Source organism: Trachypithecus francoisi, unplaced genomic scaffold, assembly GCF_009764315.1.
Source record: "Trachypithecus francoisi isolate TF-2019V2 unplaced genomic scaffold, Tfra_2.0 Lachesis_group21, whole genome shotgun sequence".
In the NCBI taxonomy this organism is placed as follows: domain Eukaryota; kingdom Metazoa; phylum Chordata; class Mammalia; order Primates; family Cercopithecidae; genus Trachypithecus; species Trachypithecus francoisi.
In genome coordinates, this window is record NW_022681467.1 from 24,258,898 (window position 1) to 24,283,929 (window position 25,032).

General features: G+C 45.6%; 1 protein-coding gene across 1 annotated transcript in view; it reads right to left on the reverse strand.

The window, feature by feature from the left end:
- TMC2 (transmembrane channel like 2) overlaps nt 1-15,270 on the reverse strand; it is a 112,946-nt gene extending 97,676 nt beyond the window's left edge. Inside the window, exons 1-2 of the mRNA XM_033185890.1 lie at nt 15,228-15,270; nt 14,565-14,612 (exon numbers count right to left, since the gene is read on the reverse strand). Of these exons, the coding sequence (XP_033041781.1) occupies nt 14,565-14,612; nt 15,228-15,261 (82 nt within the window). The 5' untranslated portion in view covers nt 15,262-15,270. The remainder of the gene's footprint in view (nt 1-14,564; nt 14,613-15,227) is intronic.
- Between the last annotated feature and the right edge of the window lie 9,762 nt (nt 15,271-25,032).

The following is a 25,032-nucleotide window of genomic DNA, read 5'->3' on the forward strand; positions in this document are numbered from 1 at the left end:
ATAACAAAGGAGAAAATTGAAATGACCTTCGATTTGGCAATGACTTTTAAAATACCACACCATAAATGAAAACAAAAACAAAAACCAAGAATAAAATACAATACCAAAAGCATAATCCATTAAAGACAAAAATTGATGTTTTACTTCATTAAAATTAAAAACTTCCGCTCTGCAAAAGACACTGTTAAGAGAATTTTTTTAAAAAGCCACAAACTAGGAGAAAATATTTGCAAAACATGTATCTGACAAAGGAGTTGTATCCAAAATACATGCATTAAAATTCAAGAATAAGAAAACACACAATTAAAAAATGGAGAAAAGATATGAACAGACATCTCATCAACGAAAGTATACAGATGGCAAATAGGCATATGAAAAGATGCTCGACATGATATGTCATTAGGGAACTGTGAATTAAAACGCCAATGAAATACTATTACACGCTTATTGGCAACACAAAGTGCTATAAAAAATGTAGAGCAACAGGAACTCTCATTTATTCTAGTGAGGATGCAAAATGGTACAGCTACTTTGGAAAACAGTGTGGCAGTTTCTTACAAAACCAAACATAGATTGACCATAAAATCCAGCATTTGCACTCCTAGGTGTTAACCCAAATGAGCTGGAAATTTATGTCCCAAAACAAAAGCCTGCACACAAATATTTACAGCCGCCTTATTCATAATTATCAAAATGTGGAAGCAACTAAGATGTCCTTCAATAGGTGAATGCATAAACAAACTGTGGTAATAAATACAATGAACTATTATTACTCGGTGATAAAATGAACTTTCAAGCGATAAAGAGACATGAGGGAAACTTAAATGCATATTTCTTTCTTTCTTTTTTTTTTTTTTTTGAGACAGAGTCTCGCTCTGTCGCCCAGGCTGGAGTGCAGTGGCCGGATCTCAGCTCACTGCAAGCTCTGCCTCCCGGGTTCCCGCCATTCTCCTGCGTCAGCCTCCCGAGTAGCTGTGACTACAGGCACCCACCACCTCGCCTGGCTAGTTTTTTGTATTTTTTAGTAGAGACGGGGTTTCACCGGGTTAGCCAGGATGGTCTCGATCTCCTGACCTCGTGATCCACCCGACTCGGCCTCCCAAAGTGCTGGGATTACAGGCTTGAGCCACCGTGCCCAGGCTTAAATGCATATTTCTAAGTGAAAGAAGGCAATATGAAAAGGTTATATGCTGTATGATTGTAACTATACAGCATTCTGGAGAAAGAGAACACTCTAGAGACAGTGAAAAAAATGATCAGTGGTTGCCAAGGGTTCAGCAGGAGGGAGAGAGGGTTGAATAGGTGGGCCACAGGATATTTTGGGGGCATATTATTCTGTATCATACTGTGATGATGGATACATGATTTATTATGCATCTGTCAAAATCTATGGAATGTACAAAGAGTTAACTCTAGTGTAAGATATACACTTTAGTTAATAATGTATCCGTATTGGCCCATCAGTTGTTAACAAATGCAACACACCCAATACGACATGCTAGGAGAAACACTGGGCAAGGGGAGGAAAGAAGGTTGTACATGGAAACTCTATGTAATGTTTTAAAATTTTAATTTCTGTTTTTTTGAGACAGGGTCTTGTTGTGTCACCCAGGCTGGAGTGCAGTGGCACAATCTCAGCACACTACAGCCTCTGCCTCCCACGCTCCAAGTGATCCTCCTGCCTCAGCCTCCCAAGTAGCTGGAACTATAGGTATGCGCCACTGCACGGAGCTATTTTTTTTTTTTTTTTAAGACAGAGTCTGGCTGTGTTGCCCAAGCTGGAGTGCAGTGGTGCGATCTCGGCTCACTGCATCCTCTGCCTCCAGGGTTCAAGCGATTCTCTTGCCCCAGCCACCGAGTAGCTGGGATTATAGGTGCACACCACCATGCCCAGCTAATTTTTGTATTTTTAGTACAGATAGGGTTTTACCATGTTGGCCAAGCTGGTATCCAACTTCTGACCTCAGGTGATCTGCCCACCTTGTCCTCCCAAAGTGCTGAAATTACGGGCATGAGCCACTGCACCCGGCCAAAACTCTACGTAATTTCTGCAAAATTTTTCTCCAATCCTAAAACTGCTGTAAAAAATGAAGTCTATTTTTAAAAAATGAAATGATTGCTAAATGAGATGCTCTGAGGAAACTTAAGGGTAAGTTTTTCTGAAGATAAACAAGTTGCAAACTGCAAAAGGATAGGAAAAATATTTTTCCTCTTTGGCTGGAGTACAGCGGCGTGCTCTCGGCTCATTGCAACATCTGCTCCCCGAATTCAAGGGATTTTTCTGCCTCAGCCTCTCAAGTAGCTGGGATTACAGGCACGTGCCACCATGCCTGGCTAATTTTTGTATTTTCAGTAGAGACAGGGTTTCACTGTGTTGGCCAGGCTGGTCTCAAACTCCTGACCTCAAGTGATCCACCCACCTTGGCCTCCAAAAGTGCTAAGCAACCATGCCTGGCTGGAAAAATATTGTTTAAAAAAGTCATCATCAACAACGACAACAAAGTAAAAGAGCTCATTTAATTGGCTGAAAAGATATTAAGTGCTTAGGCTGGGCACGGTGACTCATGCCTATAATCCCAGCACTTTGGGAGGCTGAAGAGGGAGAATAATTTGAACCTAGGAATTCAGGACCACCCTGGGCAACCTAGTGAGATCCTGGCTGTACAAAAAAAACTAAAAATTTAGCCAGGCATAGTGGTAAGTGCTGGTAGTACTAGCTACTCAGGAGACTGAGATAGCAGGATTGCCCAAGTGAGCTGTGAGGGCACCGCACCAGTGCACTCCAGCCTGGGTAACAGAGCAAGACCCTGTTTCTAAACAAATGCAAAAACAAAAAAAAAACAAAAAACACAAATAAATTTTAAAAATCCCAGAAATTAGGTAAAAATTTGGCAAATGAACTAATTTATTATGTTTAATTTAATAAAAACCGCTATGCCTTCTTTGGTTTTTCAGCATTAAGTAAAAGACTAGCTTACATTTTTTTTTTTTTTTTTTTTTTTTTGAGGCGGAGTCTCACTCTGTCGCCCGGACTGGAGTGCAGTGGCCAGATCTCAGCTCACTGCAAGCTCCACCTCCCGGTTTACGCCATTCTCCTGCCTCAGCCTCCCGAGTAGCTGGGACTACAGGCGCCCGTCACCTCGCCCGGCTAGTTTTTGTATTTTTAGTAGAGACGGGGTTTCACCGTGTTAACCAGGATGGTCTCGATCTCCTGACCTCGTGATCCGCCCATCTCGGCCTCCCAAAGTGCTGGGATTACAGGCTTGAGCCACCGCGCCCGGCCCTAGCTTACATTTTTAATTCTACTTGAATATGCTGTTTCTAGACTTACATAGGTTCCTTGCTATCTAAAATGCTGATTTTAGATTAAATGGACAGTTGACAATTTTCCATCCTCCCAGTTCTGTGAAACAGAAGATCCTTTGGTTAAAAGTTATAATTAAATGATACTCTATTATGATCAATCTTGATAGAAAGGTACAACTTTGTATACAAAGTAACAAAATGTGTTTTTGTTAAGAAAAAAAGAACAGTTTTGTCCTAAAGTAAAATGCCTAGTTGTTCCAGAGTAGTAAAGACATCTGTGAAGGACAAAACCTGAATGGAAATAGGAAACAGCAGAAGGTTTGCAGAAAGGAAATTTTATTTAAGATAATAAAGCTTCTTCACTTATGAAAGAGTTAAGGTTCTTAGGGGGTGATCACCTTACCTTCTATGCTTGTTTTTAAATCTTTTAAATGTTTTATCGCCACTTTCAAATGAGTAGCCAAATGTTATTCCTGTGTTCAACTCTCCAGACAATTTTGTTTGTTTCTAAGATTGACTCTCAAATGAAGTTGAATAACCTTCAGAATACCTTTTTACCTAAGACTACCTTTGAGATTTCCCAGAGGGCCCCTAGAAGGCCACAACCACTCGTTCTTTCACCTTATTTAAAATACAGGGGCCAGAAACAATTAGGATGATTTGATACATTGTTGTTAGGATTTTGCCAGAAGCTTGTCAAATCAGAAGAGATGCTTAGCCTTCTCTAGGTTAACTTGTGTAGGTAAAATGTTCAAACATTTCAGCAACTATATGTTCTATATTCAGAGATTTGTTAATTCCTCCATAGTCTATGGTCTGTTTCCTTTCGTTAGAGTCCTGGTGGTGCTCTGCCTGATGTTAGACAACAGTGGAATCATCAGTCATAATTCAGTTATCATTTAAAATGTTTATTTGGACACAATGTTTCCTCTTTAATTTGAATCTAGCCTCCTTCAGGCCAGTGCTTTTCTATTGGAGATGCACATCAGACATATCTATGGACTTTTATTAAAATGTAGATGTTTAGGACCTACTCCATACTTACTTACTGAATCTTTTTACTTGATATTCTTCACATGGTCTTGATATATTTTTCTTATATGTTTCATATTTTCTTGGTATGTCATGTACATTATGTTTTTAGATAATTATATGTTATACTTCAAGATTTTTTCTCTGTAAAAATTACGGTTATCCATCTTTATAAATTAGATATAGTGTACATTATCTATTAAAACATGCTTAATCATTATAGACATTTTACCCAAAGCTTTCAGAATGCCTTCATTGTTTGTTTTGCATGCTATGGAAGCATCCAAATTTTCCTGTCAGTTTCATGGTTATGAAATGTTTCACTTTTGAAAGTTTTCAGGAATAAGTTACCCTCAACCAGTTTAAGTCTGTGTCACCTACAGATACTATTTGTTTTGCCCCCAATGCTTTCTTAAACCCTCCAGAGTTTTTGTCTTCAACAAAGAACTATTTCAGAACCCTAGTTGGAAGGACTCTGTTAGGTAACGACTAACATGCTGGCGAAAGAGTTGATCATGTCCTTCAACTCAAGAGACATAAGCCATCCTAAAATTACTAGAAAACCATTCCTATTGGCGACCTCAAGCTAAAGATTCTTAGGAGACCTCCCAAAGCAGGCAGCCTCAGATGTAGACAGCTTATGCCGAAGATCTACAGCTTATGCCCAAGTCTGCAGATTGCTATTCTATAATCGATATTCCTCTGTTTCCTATTCTTTTACCTACCTCCTATCCTCTCCCTGACTTAAGGCTACTTTAGTTATGCAACTTACAAGACTTATATTTTTAATATTTCTGTTTACATCCTTAATCACTCGTTGGTATGAGTTTAGTACCCAGCTACAGTTAACCCATGAGCTGTCTAGAGTGCACATTTTTCTTCAGGAGCCACCCAGTTTAATTTGGTTCCGGTTCCTTTTAAGAAATCAGTTGGTTTCCTGGGTAACTGGACTCAACCATTGGATGACTTTTTAGATGGCAACTCTGCAATAGGTCAGGTGGGGAGAAATCCAAAAGCTTCATCATGTCCTAGAAGGGCCCTGCCTCCATGAAACACTACTTGGGGACCTTTTGTGAGAGCTAGTCTTTGTGACCAGACTTTCACTGACAGAATTATAAGCGGATTGAGGAATAGGTGGTATATTTTTGGAGATTGTCTACTTTCAAAGATCTTACAAGTAAGACATTAGTTTTGTTTTTTCCTCCTTCTCCTCCTCCTCTTCTTCTTCCTTCTTCCTTCCTCCTTCTTCTTCCTTCTACTTTCTTCCTTTTTCTTTCTTTCCTCCTCCTTCTCCTTCTCCTCCTTCTTCTTCCTTCTTTCTTCCTTCTTCCTTCCTCCTCCTCCTCCTCCTCCCCCTCCTCCTCCTCCTCCTCCTCCTCCTCCTCCTCCTCCTCCTCCTCCTTCTTCTTCTTCTCTCTTCTTCTTCTTCTCTCTTCTTCTTCTTCTTCTTCTTCTTCTTCTTCTTCTTCTTCTTCCTATTCTTCTTCTTCTCCCTCTCCCTCTCCTTCTCCTTCGTCGTCGTCGTCTTCTTCTTCTTCTTCTTCTTCTTCTTCTTCTTCTCTTCTTCTTATCCTCCCTCCTCCTCCTCCTCCTCCTTCTTCTTCTTCTTCCTCTTCTTCTTCCTCTTCCTCTTCTGTTTGCTTTAGATCTACTTAGCGATCTCAAAACTACACAATTAACTGCTTGACACCAAACTATTCATGATGAATGGTACCAACAGTTTACAGCATTATTTGACAATCCCATAGGAGTATTCTGGCCAAAACCAGATGACTGAATGGCCCCCAGTGACGGATACTGGATAAGGAACAGAAGCCTCTTGACTTACAAACAAGACAGGAACTTCTTACCTTTGTAAACGAATACCTACTCTCAGAATTGTCTATGATATCATCTATTAATTTGTTCTCTAGTAAAATGAGATCAGTAGATAGTTCATTGAAGAAGGAGAAAAACTGGGCCCTGGTTTGAGAACTGAAATCCTAAGTACCCTAGGGGTATTCTAGATTTCTTTCTTCTCCCCTGAAGACACTTCTTTTCATACTTTGTGTATGTATTCATGCCTTTATGTGTGTATCTATTTATTTATTTTTGAGACAGGATCTTGCTCTATCACCTAGAGTGAAGTGTAGTGGAGCCATCATAACTCATTGTAGCCTCAAACTCCTGAGCTCAAGAGATCCTCTCATATCAGCCTCCTGTGTAGTTAGAACTACAGGTGTGTGCCACCATACATGTCTAATTAAATTTTTTTTTTTTTTTGTAGAGACAGGGGTCTCATTATTTGCCCAGGCTGCTCTTGAACTCCTGGCCTCAAGTGATCCTCCTGCTTCCATCTCTTGAATAGCTAGGACTACAAGTATGCGCTATCATGCCTGGCCAATTTTTAAATTTTTTTGTAGAGATGGAGTCTTGCAATGTTGCCCAGGCTGGCCTTGAACTCCTGGCCTCATGTGATCTTCTCATCTTGGCCTCCCAAAGTGCTGGGATTACAAGTGTGAACCACTGCACCCAACCTTCATTTCATAATTTACAAGAGATCTGGATAGTAGGGTAAATGTAGCATGCTGTGGTTGAGAGAATAGCAGATGATTTAGACAATGTCAGTAAGGCCATAAAACTCATTTGTCAAGAGGTTTATGAGATTGGGTGGGTGGTGGTCCAGAACAGAGCTGCCTTAGATAAAATATTGATCTCCCAAGGCAGGGAATGTGTGCTATTTTAGAGGAAGAGTGCTGTACTTACATTCCTATAGACCTCTCTGAAATCTTTAATATTACTGAAAAGATCTAGGAAGTAAACAAAGAAATCAGAAATTGGGTAATTTGATGAGTAACCTCATATTTGGTTACATGGACTCCAGATTTGGGATGAGATCTACTTTGTTGTTTAGTTGGGGCACTCTTAGCTCCCAGCTGAGAAGTAGATTATACAAACTCTGATGATAATCCTTCTCTTAGTATTTGTCTGTGTGCCAGCATTCAGAGGTGGGATCTCCAGAGTTTTAAATGCTGCTGCACTGCTGCCATTATTCTAATCATCCAGCAAGCGTTATCCACTAAAGAGAACTGGAAAATCTGGCTGGGCGCGTTGGCTCATGCCTGTAATCCCAGCACTTTGGGAGGCAAAGGCGGGTGGATCCTTGAGGTCAGGAGTTCGAGACCAGCCTAGCCAACATGGTGAAAACCCCATCTCTACTAAAAATACCAAACAAACAAACAAAAAAAATCAGCTGGGCGTGGTGGTGAGCGCCTGTAGTCCCATCTGCTTGGGAGGCTGAGGCATGAGAATCACTTGAACCCAGGAGGCAGAGGTTGCAGTAAGCCAAGATCATGCCACTGCACTCCAGCCTGGGTGACAGAGAGAGACTCTGTCTCAAAAAAAAAAAAAAAAAAAAAATAGAACTGGAAAATCTGACATGCAGGTTGAAACAGTTGCCACCAGAAACTAGATGTGAAACAACCGTTAACAGACAATTGACATGAAATGATGACCCCTCAAATACTGATGAATATCTAGATTGACATACTGATGGCTTTTCCTTCAGCTTGGGCTGAAGAATGACCACAAGGAGAAACTGAGAACTTAAACCATCTTCCCTCACACTGAGTCTGGACACAGACAGCCCAGCTACACCTTAGTGTCTGTATTAAGATGACTTTGTGCTACGCCTCTGCTTCATGAGCGTGTCTTTATTTTTCTAGGCATCTCCTACCCAGGCAAATGTTGATTGTTCATTACAGGATTTTCCCAAAGACCTGTCAATTCTTCAATTTGGGCCCTAAGATTCTTCGAATGCCTCACCTCAAAATCCTGGCCATGCTGTTTATTGTGGACTATTATGTTGTGATTCTTACCCAATCTCATTCCAGTTCTCACTTTGAAAGACCTGCCTTCAATCAAATTTCCAATTCTCAGGAAGTTCCGGCCTTACCTTCCCCTCTGTAAGATACTGCCAAAACTTTGCCTGCTATAGGCAATAAATCAGCTTTGTCTTATCAACAGGTTGTGGGGTGTTAGGGAGCCAGCTTTGGACAATAACTTAGATAAATGTATTTTGTTTTTATTTTATTTTATTTTATTTTATTTTTGAGACAGAGTCTCACTCTGTCACCCAGGCTGGAGTGAAGTGGTGAGATCTCGGCTCACTGCAGCCTCTACCTCCCAGGTTCAAGCAGTTCTCCTGCCTCAGCCTCCCGAGTAACTGGGATTACAGGTGTGTGCCACTGCACCTGGCCTTGTATTTTGTTTTTGAAAAGAAAAACACAAAATACTAAATACTTAGTATATTACTAAATATACTAAGTATAAAATACTAAAAATACAAAAATTAGCCAGGCGTGGTAGTGCTCACCTGTAGTCCCAGCTACTCGGGAGGCTGAGACAGGAGAATTGCTTGAACCTGGGAGGCAGAGGTTGCCGTGAGCCAAGATGCGCCACTGACTCTAGCGTAGGTGACAGAGCGAGACTCTGAGAAAGAAAGAAAGAAAGGAAGGAAGGAAGGAAGGAAGGAAGGAAGGAAGGAAGGAAGGAAGGAAGGAAGGAGAAAGAAGGGAGGGAGGGAAGGAAGGAAAGAAAGAAAGAGAAAATGGTGGACTGAAGAGAAAAGACTGTAAAAATACAGAAAGAGAAAGGGAGTGATAAATTATCGTCGGGATGGTTGGAAATGCTTCACAAAGAACTGATATTTATGAAGGAGACTAGCAGATACCTTCCTAAAATATGCCACTTCGGCATAAAGATTATTTCAAGCTGAAGACAATTACATATGTGTCGCTCCTTTCCCCTTTCGGACTAAAAGCAGGATGTATATTTCCATTTGGAAGGGGTCTCCCTCTCCTATACTTGGAAGATAACTACTCTAGAGACAGCTCTTAGCACCTGAGAAGACTCTTACCTGCTTAACAAAGCTTACTAAGTAACACTTATTTACTATACATTTCCTAGTCACCTTCCGTGACTTACCCAGAAGCCCCAAAATGCTTTTCCTTTGTCAAGCCTCTTCTCCACACTCTATCACCCTTTAAGATGATATTTACCTCTAAGAGGGTATATAAGCCCCAAATTCTAACCACCTCCTTGAGTCATCTTCCTTGTGAACACTCATTTGTACATATATAATCCAATCCTTTTTCCCCCTCTTGTTGATCTGTCTTTTGTCAGTTTGATTCACAGAGCCTGTAGTCACTGAACCTAGGAAGGTAGAGGAAAAAAATTCTCCTCTCCAACACTTACTCTGAATCTTTTTTTTTTTCAAATAAGAAAAATTTTTAATCAAACATGAGACTAATAGAAAGAACTCATATATCAATATGGGGGAGGACACAAAGACTGTTAAGCGAAACTTATGAACAGGTAAGTTACTAATGGGGAAATGCAACTAGGAAACAGGGGAAAATGCAGTTTTACTAATGATCAAAACAAATTTAAAATAAGTCAATAATGAGATTTCAAGTCTTGTTTATAGTATTAGGTTTTTAAAATTTTCCATCCAGGACTAATGAGACTTGTTAAAATGTATATTTATTACTGGTAGCAATAAAAATTGTAGTGCAGCTGGGTGCGGTGGCTCAAGCCTGTAATCCCAGCACTTTGGGAGGCCGAGACAGGCGGATCACGAGGTCAGGAGATCGAGACCATCCTGGCTAATGCGGTGAAACCCCGTCTCTACTAAAAAATACAAAAAATTAGCCGGGCGAGGTGGCGGGCGCCTGTAGTCCCAGCTACTCGGGAGGCTGAGGCAGGAGAATGGCGTAAACTCGGGAGGCGGAACTTGCAGTGAGCAGAGATCCGGCCACTGCACTCCAGCCTGGATGACAGAGCGGAACGTCGTCTCAAAAAAAAAAAAAAAAAAAAAAATTGTAATGCAGCTCTTTATGCAGTTTGGCAATATGTAACAAGAGCTTTACAATACTTTCTTTTTTCTTTTCTTTCTTTTTTTTTTTTTTAGTTTTGAGACAGAGTCTTGTTCTATTGCCCAGGCTGGAGAGCAGTGGTGCGATCTCGGCTCACTGCAACCTCAAGCTCCTGGATTCAAGAGATTCTTGTGCCTTAGCCTCCCAAGTAGCTGGGATTATAGGTGTGTGCCACCACACCTGCCTAATTTTTGTATTTGTAGCAGAGAAGGGGTTTCGCCATGTTGGCCAGGCTGGTCTCAAACTCCTGAGCTTAAGTGATCTGCCCACCTCGGCCTCCCAAAGTGCTGGGATTACAAGTGTGAGCCACCACGCCCAGCCTAAAAATACTTTCTGATCTATTAATTCCACCTGTAGGAATCAACCCAAGCCCAAGAATCTTCAATGCAACATTATTTCTATTATAAAAATGAGAAATAACCTAAATATGCAGTAATAGAATAATGCTTGATTAACCTGTGGTTTATCTACTGTGTGGAATATTTTACGGCTCAATTAAAAATAATTACCATGAAGTCTTTAATACATACCTAGGGGCTACTCTGAATCTTGAGGGATGAATAGAAGTTTGCCAAGAGAAGAAGTGGGTAGAGAAATGGAGGGGGTGATTGTGGTAGCAAGTTAGGAGGATTCCAGGCAGAGGAAAAGGGGATTGAGGGGCCCCAGCAGAAATGCTAGGGAGTCTGGGGCATAGGTAACCAAGGCAGAGCTGTGTCCCAGGTGTGTTCTGGTGTAGGAGGCAGGAGGAGAGGGGAACGCACCCACAGGGAACGAGGTTGAAATCCGGAGGGTCAGGGTGTGATAACGGAGCATGTTTGCTGGGGCAAGGTCTGCATCAAAGGGTCACACTAGCAACATGGAAGAAGGTGATGTGGGGAGGGTAACACTGCTCCACAGTTGCTACAGGGAAGGTCTTGTGAGCATATTAGCTGTGATTGCTGCACTTATTTTAAAGGCAAAAAGAGGCACCAACATGGGTGTGAAGCCATCATTAATAATCTCCATTTTTTTTTTTTAATTTTTTTTTTTATACAGAGTCTCTCTCTGTCGCCCAGGCTGGAGTGCAATGGCGCCATCTAGGCTCACTGCAACCTCTGCTTCCTGGGTTCAAGTGATTCTCTCACCTCTGCCTCCCAAGTAGCTGGGAGTACAGTCATACACCACCATGCCTGGCTAATTTTTATATTTTTAGTAGAGACGAGGTTTCACCATGTTGACCAGGCTAGTCTCGAACTCCTGACCTCAAATGATCTGCCCACCTCAGCCTCCCAAAGTGCTGGGATTACAGTCATGAGCCACTGTGCCTGGCCATCTCCATGTCTTTGAGACTCGGTTTTAAATGCTGAGGTTACTGCCGGGATTGATGAGACAACTGGCATAGGTGCATTGAAAAGTCTTGTGGCTGGGCATGGTGGCTCACACCTGTAATCCCAGCACTTTGGGAGGCTGAGGCAGGTGGATCATGAGGTAGGAGTTTAAGACCAGCCTGGCCAAGATGGTGAAACCCTGTCTCTACTGAAAACACAAAAATTAGCCGGGCGTGGTGGCGTGCACCTGTAACTTGGGAGGCTGAGGCAGGAGAATCACTTGAACTCGGGAGGCAGAAGTTGCAGTGAACTGAGATCACACCACTGCACTCTAGCCTGGGCAACAAAGTAAGACTCCATTTCAAAAAAAAGAAAAAAAGAAAAAGAAAAGAAAAGTTTTGTGTGCTATTTGCAGGAGTGAGCTAAGAGAACCTGTCCTGTATTAATCATAGAGCAGGTTTCCTTAGCCCACTCCTGCCCCAACCTTTTCCTTCTTCTCACTCCCTATGGAAAACCACTCTTTGATAAGACAACATAAAGAAATACTATTTTTGCATAACATGCAAAGTAGGAAGCTAGTCAGTGTTAGCCAGTGAGGGATGATTTGTCTTACAAATGCTCCTCCCTCTGTTGGAAGAGGGATGGAGCAAAACAAATATTATCACAGCCATGATCCTTAAGAGAGCTCTAGGACTGAGCCCAGCACCCAGAAAGGGCAGAGAAGCAGAGATCAAGGCAAGGGATCACGGAAAGGGTTCCCTGGGCTCCCATAAAGATCAGCTCTATGTTGCTTGAAAGGACTGAATGGAATGTCATTGTTTGCATCCTCTTGTGAGTTCTCTCTGTGTCCTCAGTCAGCTAATACAATGGTTTTCATTGTGATAATGAACTATACCAAGCACCCTTCCTTGCACCATAGATACAGTTTGGTGTTACACTTTTTTTTTTCCGAGCTGTAATTCCTACTGTAATTTAGTTCTCCAACTGAACAAAATTCACATGCAATGTGGAAAACAAACCAGAATTTGCCCTTCAGTCTTCCCCAGACCACTTCTACATAGAAAATCAGCTGCTTTTTCCTCTTTCATAATCAGTTTTCAACAGACTCCACATAATGCATAATTTAGGAGCTGGAAAGGCAGCTGTCTTGCTAGGAAGGCCTCCAAGCCCAACACACGCTCTCCTAAATGTAACAGGCCTCCTCCTGTGTAGCACCTGACTCGGTCAGAGAATTCACAGTGCAAAACACAGGCTGAGGAGAGGCTGCAGCCGCCCTCCAGTCCAGTCATTTCAACAGTTCAGTGCATTTACCAAATGATACAGGAGGAGGGAGAGTTCTCATCCTTCTTTTCAATGAACACAGTAACAAACTGTAGCTATTCTGAGAAAAGAACATTGTATTCTTAAACTTTTATTCCCTCCTGGTAGAGTATAAACGGAAGGATGAGGGTATCAGGTCCCATCGCAGGTGACTCCAGAGGAAATTTAAAATGGAAAGCTTCATGGGGCTGGGTTTCAGTTAATTTAATATATTCTCCATATTTAACTTTACCGCACCGCTTCACCACTTAGATCTGTGAAGTGAAAATTCTGACCGATTTCCTGTGTTCTATGGGAAAGGGAAAATGGCAGAGGCAACGTGGAATATTTCAGTAGGAAAAGGTTTATGTGTTAGGCAAAATGGCCTTCCATTTCAGTCCTACTCAAGGACTACTGCTCACAGGGCAGTCCCACACGGCACAGCCCTGCAGCGGAGGCAGAGGGAGGCCAGGCTAGGCGCGGAAGGGACAACATCTGGATGACAACGAGGGGAGTGGAGTGTGGAGAACCAGCCCGAGCATCCTACAGGCGGTAGTCACCACAGGAGCACCGCAGCCGGACCACTGGGAGGAAGGTTTCTCGTCTGGCCACCCTGGGGCATGGAACTTTCTCAGGTTTGGTCCTATATCTTTGGATTGAGATAAAGAATGGATGAGGCAGGCTGGTGGGGTAGGAAGAAGGGACCGTGGCTGAGGCAAGTTCCGGGATGGGGGCCAGGAAGGGCTGTTGAGATGCCACAGCAGAATCCCCTGTCAGCCTCTGCCCAGCTCCTCCATGTCTCCTGCTCCTGGGTCTCTCCCCTTGTAACAGAGCTGCCTCACTGAGACTCAGGCTCCCAACAGCCAGGCAGCAGCGGGTCACAGGAGGGGAAAGGGCAGATGAAGGGGCTCCCGGGGCCAGCTCCCCACTGATGGCGTGCCAGAGTGGGGCCAGGATAGGGCCCTCCCTCCCAGAATGGGGGAGGAAGGAGATCTCTTCCAACCCCCCAGAACCCCATTGCTCCCCAAGGTTCTGGTTTCTTGTCTACTAGGGTTGGGTGCAGGGACCCAGCCCTGCCTGGGATGTGAAGGGGAAGAAAACAGCATCACATCCATAATATTTTGTGACATGAAGATGCCCAGCCTGTGAGTGTGGCTTCTGCCCCTCTCCTCTGAACCCTCAGTCTCAACCAAGGGTTTTCTCTCCCACCTCTGGCTTCCTTGGGCTCTCCCACTTCTGTTGGAGCAAGTTGGCTCCCTCACCAGCTCATGGAAGAGCTGGGGTCACATTCCCAACGGGAAGGTGATGGAGCACCCATTATGGCTGCTACTTGTTGGAGGTTAAGAGTGTTCGCCCTGGAGTCCGGCAGCCTGGATGTGAGTCTGGCTACACCACCCACCAGAAGCCTGCACCGAGCTTCCCTGCCCTCTGTCTGGTGAAGGTTCACTGCTTCCCAAGGCTCAGCTCAGGGTGTCACTAACCCTGGGAGTCTCCCCTGACACCGAGTGCTAAGTAGCACCTTCTCTGAGTGGTACTCTGCCCTCTCCCATGTTAAACAGCTTGCCTCCCAGGAAGACTCCATGCAGGGTGTTGAATGAGAGGGAAGGAGATGAAGGAGAATGTCAGTTGGGTAGCTGGACTGTTGGGCTGGGCAGAGGGCACCCAGGCACAGCAGGCTCCCCAGAGACCCACCACCCCGTCTCACCTGTGCGTGAAGAGCCGCTCCTCGCCCGCCCTTTCATTCCACCTCGTGCTGTAAGAGACAGGATTGCTGACAAATGGCTGACCTCTGGTGAGCCCCTCTCCCTGCAGCCCCCCCGGTCACTGTGGGACCCCTCAGCTGGTTTGTGGCTGCCTCAAACTGGGACCCAGCTCCAGTGGTTTTGCTCAGCAAATTATAGAGTCCCTTGCCTGTGACATTTCTCTGATACTGTCAGTCATGAGGTCAGAACATCCCCCACCTCCTGCCCTGGACAGAGACAGAGACAGATAGAAATCTGCTGAGGGGCTGGCTTGGAACAGGCAACCCTAATTGAGACAACAGAAGGCTGAGAGGCCCCAGCAGGCTCTGAGGAACATGCAGCAGCCGGGACAGTCTCCAGTGCTGGCCTTAACACAGTCGCGGTGCACAGGTTGTCTTGAGTCCTTCCAGTAGCCCTGCAAGGAGGTGATGACTATCCCCATCTCATGCACAAGGACCAGAGAGGTTGAATAACCAGCCAAGGTCGCTCAGCGCGCAGGGAGCAGGCCCTGGAGTCAAACCCAGCTCCTCCCTATGCCTCTTAAAGACCATAAGTGCTTCCCCCATCCCCTGCTGCTGCCCAGGAACCCTGTGGGCGGGCCACGCAGGATCAAGACGTGGACTCACCTTCCTCTTTCAGGCCCTTTACCTGGTGGCTCATGGTGAGCAGGACTGCCGGGGTCCCGCACAGGCTCACGCAGCGTGCTTACGCATGCACGCCTTCAGCCTGGGCCGCTTTCCTCCCTCATGGTGGCTGGCCTCCCCTCCTAGACCTGACAGCAGCCAGGGCTTCTTGGTTTGAGATTGAAGGTAGAGGTGGATGAAGTTTGCAGGAGAGAGATGGGTGAAGGAAGGCGGTGAGTTTCCGGCCCATCAATCCGGCCACACACTCCTCTTCTCAGGTTTCCCGGCAAAGAAGCAGCGTAGCCTCACATTTCAGGCATCACTTATACATGAGGGGCCCTGGAGGGGCTAGGAGCTGCAGGCTCATCTCCTGGCAATGATGCCACTGGCACTCCAGCCAGAGGAGGTGTGAGGAGCATCCCAGGCCCTCTCCCATTATCTTGAGTCCCTAACTGGGACAAAGCACTGGGGAAATTCTGGATGTTTGTTTAAGTTATTACTTGGGCTTCTGTTTAAAGTGCAGATTCTGGCATGTGGTCATTTACACCTGTCATCTCAGCACTTAAGGGAAGCAGAGGCAGGAGGATTGCTTGAGACCAGGAGCTCAAGACCAGCCTGAGCAACATAGCCAGACCCCATCTCCACAAAAAGAAAAACAATAATAATAAATTTTAAAAAATAAAACGCATATTCCCAGGAGTGGCACTGGGTGTTGGAATCAGTCAGTCTGTGCCAGGCCCCAGGAGCCTGCACTGTGAATCCTGCTGCAGGAGTCCCGAGACCACACAGATGAATGTTCCCGCTCAGCCCCCACCCCCTCCCTCAGCAGCTTTTCCTCCCCTGGCTTCAGGGAGGCACAGATTTGGCTGCTTTGAAAACCATCACCAAAGCGCCAGAGGGACCCTCTGGAAGACATTCACAAGGCCTCAGAGTGTGGGGTTCTTAACCTGGAGTCCCTGGAACCCCCAGAGTTGCGGATGGAATCCCGTGAGTTTGTGAATAGTGATGGGGAAAATATTACACCTTCACTTTTCCTAGTCTCAACTGAGATTTGGCATTTCCCTCAATCATGAATGTAAGCAAAGACATGTGATTTTTGTGCCAGCAAGTCACAGATATTTTATTCCCCAATTAAACCAATGAGGTTGCCTCAAAATATCTTACATGTTATCACAACTTCAAAATTGTAAGAGACCTGCCATAAAATCTTCTTATTTAATTAGGAAGCATATATTGTCATTATATGAAAGATATTGAAAGTGATTTTGATGCCTATTTCAGGATCATTGGTCTCCTTTGTAATCCTAGCGTTTTATTTTACGGATTTAAAGTCTATGTTCTGAAAAGTGGTCTGTGGCTGGGCGCGGTGGCTCACGCCTGTAATCCCGGAATTTTGGGAGGCCAAGGGAGGCAGATCACCTACGGTTGGGAGTTCGAGACCAGTCTGGCCAACATGTTGAAGCCCCATCTCTACTAAAAAAATGCAAAAATTAGCCGGGTGTGGTGGGATGTGTCTGTAGTCCCAGCTACTCAGGAGGCTGAGGCAGGAGAATTGCTTGACCCAGGAGGTGGAGGTTGCAGTGAGCTGAGATTGCATAACTGTACTCCAGCCTGGGTGACAGAGTGAGACTCTGTCTCAAAAATATAAATAAATAAATAAATAAATAAATAAATAAATAAATATGAAAAGGAGTCTACGGACCTTACCAGGATGCCAAAGGATTTTATGACACAACAGAATCAAGAGCCTGCCCCAGGGCAAGTCTCCCGTGGGTGTCAAGGACAGAGCTAGCCTCTGATCGTGCCCATGTACTTTCTCAGGGGTCAGGAGTAGGAGTGCCTGTCCTCATGCAACCTTGGTGAGGGAAGGGGCAAAGGAACTACCTCTAAAATGCACATGCAACAGTTCATCTCAAGCTTTTAAGCTTTTCTCTTTGTCCCTCACCTTGGTCTCTGACCCAGCTGATTCCTGCAGGGCCTCCCCAGTCCCCAGGGCATGAGACAGTGAGAGGATCTCAGTTGCATTCTCTGGCATCCATACTGCAGGACTGCAGCAGCAAATCCCTCTCCCCACTAGGGCCATCCCAGTGCAGGACCCCCATTCATGTGAGAAGCAGCATGGGCAGCTGTGCAGCCACAGGACAGCCTGGCCCAGAGGACTGGTGAGCAAGGTTCCTGCTGGGCGTGCCCCAAGTCCTCTCCTCTGATGAGTGAGGACCCCCAGCAGCCCTTTGCCCTGCTCTTGTTGTTCTCTGTTGCCAGAGGAGGAAGACTTTCTGCAACACCTTCATCTCTGGAGAGACATTCCCTCCAGATAGGACTATCAAATTCCCTTGCACCCGACTGTCCACACTGTCGATAACTCCACTTTTCTCCTCACAGATAAAAATGAGCACCTACTGGGGTCAGAGCCAGTTCTTGGTTCTGGGGATTCATCAGCAAATGAAACACAGACCCCTGTCCTCAGGGGCTGATGTGTTTTTGCTGTCTGGTGGCTGGGTTTAGCCCTTGGTGTCTGAAGGAGTGATCTAGGAATTAGCAGATTTCTTCTCTCTCACAACAAACCCTCCTTTCCACAATTATTTCTATAGAATTCAGAAATTCAAGTTTGGAAGTCAGATGCTGAACACAGAGTATTTTGCTTTTTCCTTTACATGCCACTTAGATCAATTCCAATGCTTCCTGAGATAATACATGTTCAGGCAAGAGGGAGCAGGTCTCATATCGGAGAGCGTGAGAAAGAAAATGACAGTGATGTCTTAAAATTATTGTCCTCGTGGCATGTGTGTTACGCACTGCTCCGTGCTAGGTCCTGCCCAGGGCACTCTTGCCCCAACCTCTCTATTCCTCACAACAGCCCGATGAGACAGTGTTGTCACCGCCATGTATCAGATGGAGCAAATGGAAAAATGAAGAGCCCTTGTCTCTCCTGGACAGGTCTGTGACAAGAGATCAGTTGAGTCTGGGTCTGGAAGTTGGGATATGTGGCTTTGACTTGGGTTGACCATTAAATCCCCAAGTGCCTTCTTGTGAAGGTCACTTCTGAGCTGTGGTTTCCTTGTTCTGGGTTAGACTCTGTAGTGGATACTGCCGGTGATCTGCCCAGATTCCTCTCAGAGCAAGTGCACCCATCCCCCAGGGCTAAGGCACATAGTGGACCCCTTCTGTGGAGGAGAATTGCCCTTGGCCGAGCAGGGGCTGCTGAACCCTGAGGTAACCCCATCACCATCCCCAGGTTAGCCTACAGTCACGGATAGATGGACAAGGAGGTATGACAGCCCAGCCTCTGTCAAAAAGGGAACAATTTATTAATGTCATTTGCATCCCAGAGTTTCCTGTGAGATCAGCCAGAAGCTGGACTCCAGTGGGGTCTTTGCTCATCCCCTTCCCCTGCCCTGTCCTGCTTCTTGCCTCTTCTCCTGAGAGCACCCCCCACCCCCTGCCTGCCCCATCTCAGGCTCTGCTGTTAGGGAACCAGGCCTAATGTTGGCTTTTCTAAAAAGGCAGCTGCTCGTCCTCCCGCATAGGCTGGGGCAGGAACTGAGGGAGCCAGGCTGGTGGGGATGAAGGGCAGGGGGAGATGCGGGCAGGGATGCTGATGCTCACTCAGATCAAAGGGGAGACAAGGTCCAAGAGGAGGGTGGGACAGGCCTGAGCACCACTAGGACCCCCATTCATGTGAGAAGCAGCATGGGCAGCTGTGCAGCCACAGGACAGATAGAACCCAAGGTGTATCTCTGAAACAAATGCAAGGATTCTATAACATGTCTGTCCTTCTAGCCTGCAATGACTATTAGGATTCTACTGCTTTTTCCCCAGTCCTCACTCACCCACCCCCAAGGGTTAATAATACAAGCAGCAGAGAGGCCTACATAATTTGCAGGGCCCAGTGGAAAATGAAAATGTGGGGTCCCTTGTCCAAAAAGCAAGAAAAACAAACAGTTAAAGGTACTAAAATATAAAGCCTTTCTCTTTCTGCTATTTAATATCATTTTGAGAAAACTCAAAATTTTAAATTATTTGCATGCGTCCCATTGTTCATCTGTACATTGAGCAATACCAGGTTTCAGTGCAAGTATAAGAGTACTTGACTCCCATGTGGAGTCACTGAAATGATGCAATTTGTATTTTGTAGCTTGTACATGTGTAGGATTTCAGGCTTATCAGGACTGTAGAAATGCTGCACAAAGCTAACTCAATGGTTTTACTTCACGTCTTGACACATGCATATTCTACCAATGTTCCCTGCCTTTGGCTTACTGATGAGTAAAAAAGAACTGAAAAAAAAAACAGGAATTATGGGTTGCTCTATCTTTTCCTTTTCTTCCGGGTCATTATTGTCAGCCTATGTGGTTCGCTAATCCAGGGAAGTAACTTGAATGAAAAAGAATAGGGTAGGGTCCCTTAGTTGTCATGCTTCTTAGAACACCACTGCCTTCTTTTAGTATTTGAAGCAAGTTCTGGATCAAATGGGAAGTGTAGCCCCTCCGGGCTGGAAGCATTCCTACATATTTAACCAGAGATATTACACCCCTGCCTTGTACTGGCTTTGAGTCTTGCTTTGAGCCTATGCATCATGGGCCCACTGGAATTATGTGCTCATGGGGCATCATATATGGGATATGCAAACAGGGCAGCATATGTTCATATCTCCACTGCTCATGTACACACCCCATTGTCCCATTGACTGCCCCTCCTCCTCCTCCTCTTCCTCCGCCTCCTTCTTCTTCCTTTTTCCTTCTTCTTTCTTCTTCTTCACAGGCTCAGGCTAGAATGAAATGGCATGAACATGGTTCACTGCAGCCTCAACATCCTGGACTCAAATGATCCGCTGCTTCAGCCTCCCAAGTAGCTGGGACCACAGACAAGCACCACTAAGGCCAGCTAATTTGTTTTGTTTTTTTTTTGAAACAGAGTTTCGCTCTGTTGCCCAGACTGGAGTGCAATGGCATGATCTTGGCTCACTGCAACCTCTGGTTCAAGCGATTCTCTTGCCTCCCAAGTAGCTAGGATTATAGGCGTGTGCCACCCATACATGGCTAATTTTGTATTTTTAGTAGAGATGGGGTTTCACCATGTTGGCCAGACTGGGCTTGAACTCCTGACCTCAAATGATCTGCCCACCTCGGCTTCCCAAAGTGATGAGATTACAGGCATGAGCCACCACACCTGGCCCAATTAAAAACTTTTTTTTTTAGAGATGGGTCTCACCGTGTTGCCCAGGCTGATTGTGAACTTTGTAGCTTATGTAGTCCTCCTGCCTCAGCCTCCCAAAGTGCTGGGATTACAGGCATGAACCACCGCGTCCAGCCCAAAAGATAAAAATTCTTAAGAATTTCACTATAGGCTGGGCACGGTGGCTCACGCCTGTAATCTCAGCACTTTGGGAGGCCGAGGTGGGTGGATCACCAGAGGTCAAGAGTTCGAGACCAGCCTGGCCAAGATGGTGAAACCCCATCTCTACTAAAAATACAAAAATTAGCTGGGTGGATATGCCTGTAATCCTAGCTACTCGGGAGGCTGAGGCAGGAGAATCACTTGAACCTGGGAGGTGGAGGTTGCAGTGAGCCAAGATCACGCCACTGCACTCCAGCCTGGGCGACACAGCTCCGTCTCAAAAAAAAAAAAAAAAAGAGTTTCACTATGGTGTCAGCACAGTATTAGACCAAGTACAGGGCGCTTCTGAGTGCGGAGCCATGAGCAGCCACGCGCAGGCTGCACACTCAGGAAGCCCACCCTTCAAGACAGCCACAGCTGAGAGTTACCTGTCACTGCCTTTCTGCCAGGCACTTGCCAACCCCTTCAAATGGCTTATTGAATCATCACAACCACCATTTGAGGCAGATTGTCTTCTTATCTTTCTTTACAGATGAAGAAATGGAGGCTGAGATGTGATGTGGCCCAGCAGTCCCTGGAGACACGATTCAGCCCTGTTGATTGTTCTTACTCCCAAGCCCAGGCTTTTATTCCCTACACTCTTCTGACCTCTTGGGAAAAACCTGGACCACACCATATCCTCCTTTCCAAAGGTCCCCGTGTTTTCCTCCCACGTGGGCACTGGGCTGCTGCCCTTCAGTTTCTCTCTTGCATGGCAGCCAAGGCAGCCCCCAGAGCAGAGGTCTGACTTCATCTGCCCTCTACTTAAAACCTTCACTGGGACTCCATGGCCTAGGGGTAAAACCCAGACTCTCTAATGTGCCATCTAAGGCCTTGGAGAGCTCCAACGCCCTCCAGCCCCCTCTGCCTCTTTCTTTCAGTGCAGCCATTCCTACCTGCTAATGTGACTTGCTCTCACTCGAGGTACTAGAACTTCTCTTTGTCTTTGCTCCCACTATCCCCTCTGCCTGGGGCACAACTATGAAGACTGCTGACCTCAGGACATGTGGCAGAGCCCTGGGCACACTGCCCACCCAGCATTTTACAATATGACTTGGAATGATGTTTCCTAGCAGAGCTATAACCCTAACAAACTGCCAGGTGGGGTCTGGTGTCTGAGCAGAGCATTCCAGCCTCCAGGAAGATTCCCTCTCTGCTCTGCCCTTGGGTTTTACCTCATCAAGATTTACCTTTTCTCCATGGTGGTCTTGACATGTCTGTAACTGGAAACCTCTTGAGTTCACGCATTTGCAACTTTTAAGGGAAAAGTGGCACAAAAATGTGTTTTTAACTTTTTGTGAAATATTCCTTTTCTTTTTCTTCATTCTTCTTAACACAATACATAAGCTAATACTATTTGAATAACACTTATTGGACATTCAACTCAAACATTATTCTGAAGAGTAATAATAACAGAGTGTTGTGCCCTAATGTTATCAGGATAATGAACGTCCCTATTGCTAGAGCTGAGGAGGGTGAGCTCTGTACTAATTATCTTTCATGGTTATGGCTTCCTCAGAGAAAATAAAAGCCCAGGACCCAATACAACAACAATAAAAATAACATGTGCAATCTCCACCAAAAGTCACAGGACGTTCAAATCCAGGCGTGCTTTTGTCCCCAAAGCTTTTATTTGGGGAAGCTTCTTGGGCCATCTTGTTAATTTATCTCTCCAATTAGAAGTATATACATATATATATATAATTAGCTGTGGGTATCTGCTTACAAAACATCCAGTGTTGCTCACAGAACGTTGTAAACCGGTACAATGGAGAGGATCCAGTTACGCCAGCTAACACCCTAGCTGGATAACGCGAGCTGGCGCTATCTCAAGGATGCTGCCCTTCACTTACGAACCCACACCAACGAGCTCGGTGCTGGGGTAGTATGTGGCACAGGGTGGGAGAGAGGCCATAGGGATCTGGATGGTAGCAGCATGTCCCTGAAAGCTTTGGGTGGTGTAATATGAACAGTGCTCCTAAGTTTGTTTGGTCAGAGTCTTGGTTCCTTGACCTTTCTCGATCAGCACTGAAGTTGGGCCAGAAAGGTCCTGTTTTCGAGAAACTGCTGAGGTTGTCTCTGCCATCTCAGACTCTTAGGCAGGAAGTTGGACCCACATCCAGGTATCTGGGACCTGAGGGCGCCCTGCCCATTACTCCAAGGGCAGGGGAGGATTACTGCCAGAGATAAGCCAGACAGACTGAGAGGCACAGTCTACACAGCCCACAAGGAAAACTGCAGCCAGCTGGTGACTATGGGTCATAGTTTTTTATTCTTCTGCTTCTCCCCCACCACCCCAGGAGGTAGAGTCAGGGAAAGAAAGTAGGGAGCCTAGATTCAGGGGCTCTGTTACTTCTGCCCATATGGGATAAGGACAACTGGAATGCTCCTCAAAGCAAAAGTGTTAAACAAATCAAGTCAACCCCCATTTTTAGGTGTCAGCTGAAATCAGAAGTGTTAAACAAATCAAGTCAACCCCCACTTTTAGGTGTCAGCTGAAATCACGGGGTTTCACCATGTTGGCCAGGCTGGGCTTGAACTCCTGGCCTCAAATGATCTGCCCACCTTGGCTTCCCAAAGTGATGAGATTACAGGCATGAGCCACCACACCTGGCCCAATTAAAAACTTAATTGAAGAGAGTGACAAGCCCCTCTTCACTCCACACTACCATAAGCAAGTTATTGAAGCTTTCTCTGCCTCCGTTTTTTCATCTGCTGGGTGGAGGTAATTCTGCTGCAAGAGCCCTTTGGGGACTGAGTGAGATATTATGGTCATAACCAGAACACCCCAAAGCCCTGAAGAGTTAGGAAAGAGCTCTGTGGGATTCCTGCTCACCATCACTTTTCTCCCAGCCTCAGTGCCTAGGCCTGCAGTGCATCTGGGCCCCATTTTTGCCAGGGCACGAATGAGCCTGCCCTTTTCTTCTGCTCCACGATGCACCTGCTGCAAAGTTCCTTACTTCACTGCCTCACGAAGATATGGCCACATGGTGGTAGAGGTGTGGCCCTCGCCTTGTCAGCTGCTCCACCTCCAGCCTCCTCTGTGTTCTCTCTACCCTATTGGGCTCTAGGCTTTCTCTCTATTCCACAGAGCAGCACTAAGCCAGGCTATGATGTGCAATAGCTCATCACCAACCTTTGGAGATAACCTGGTGTCGTGGTAGCAGAGCCCAGGGCAGCAAAGTCCCCAGCAGAGACAACTTAATTGCTTTAAGTTTCTCAGCCACTTCTGCCATAGGAATTCCCTCCCTAACACCTCTTGGATGTTTTGAATTCTACCTCCTACTTTGCTTCTAGAGCTCGCTCTCCCTAGCAAGACTCAGCTCATCTGAGATCCTAGAATGTCAGAGTATTCATGCATACAGTTTGGAGTGGAGAAGACCTCCACTGAGCCAGAGAGTCCCACTCTTTTAAGATTGCTTGGAAACTACTAGTCCTGTGGTTGGACCACTGCTCAGTGAGCTTTGACCTTGGCAAAGTGAGTTGGAATGGATGCAGGGAGACTTCACCATTGAGATGCATTTGTCAGGGACAACATTGGTCTCCCTGTCACTCGGGCAAACTCTTAAATCATCACTCTTCTTATCCTTGTTTTTTTTGTTTGGGGGCACTTTGCTATCTGCTCATATTTCATTGTGAGGTGCTGAAAAGCTATGTGGAAGAATTCTGCATGTGGGCAGGCCTTGCTGATGGGTGGACCTCAGTTTAGGACAGTGTTTCTCAATCTCAGCATTAGTGACATTTTGGACCAGATAATTATTTGTTGTGTGAGAGCTGTCTTTTGAGTTGTAAGATGTTTAGCAGCATCCTTGGCCTCTATGTGATAGATACCTGTAACACCCACCTGCTACCAGGTGAGACAATCCACAGCATCTCCAGGCACTGTTAAATGTACCAGGAGAAGGCGGGGCGGGGGTAGGGGGTGTCCCTCAAGTTTGAGACCCACTGCTGTAGGGTGATGAGGCAGGGATAAGAGACACCCACTCCCAGTGTTTATGGGCCATTTCTTCTGGGCACGGCAGAATTCCCAGAGAAAAATCTTCCCATTTTCTCAGAGAACACACTCTGGCTGCCAGTGTTTGGGGAGCTGAGGAAGAGAAGGCGGCTCAGAGTCCCACTCTTCAGGAGGCAAATTTTCACTCAGTTCTCTTGTTTTCATATGGTTTCTCATCTTGCCCTTGGCTGTGTCTACAAACCCCCAGCCCAGAGCTTTCCACCACGTCAGCCTCTTAGAGAGCCAACCTTGAATCTGCAGAAGTGGGAAAGAAGTGGGAAAACCTGGCATCTAACTAGTCTTTTTTGTTTATGTGTTTGTTTTTAAGAACACCTTTATGGAGGTATAATGACCATACTACAAAATTTACCCTTTTAAAGTGAACAGTTCTGTGTTTTTTAGTATATTCGCACATCTGTCTCTGGTTTTCACAGGTGA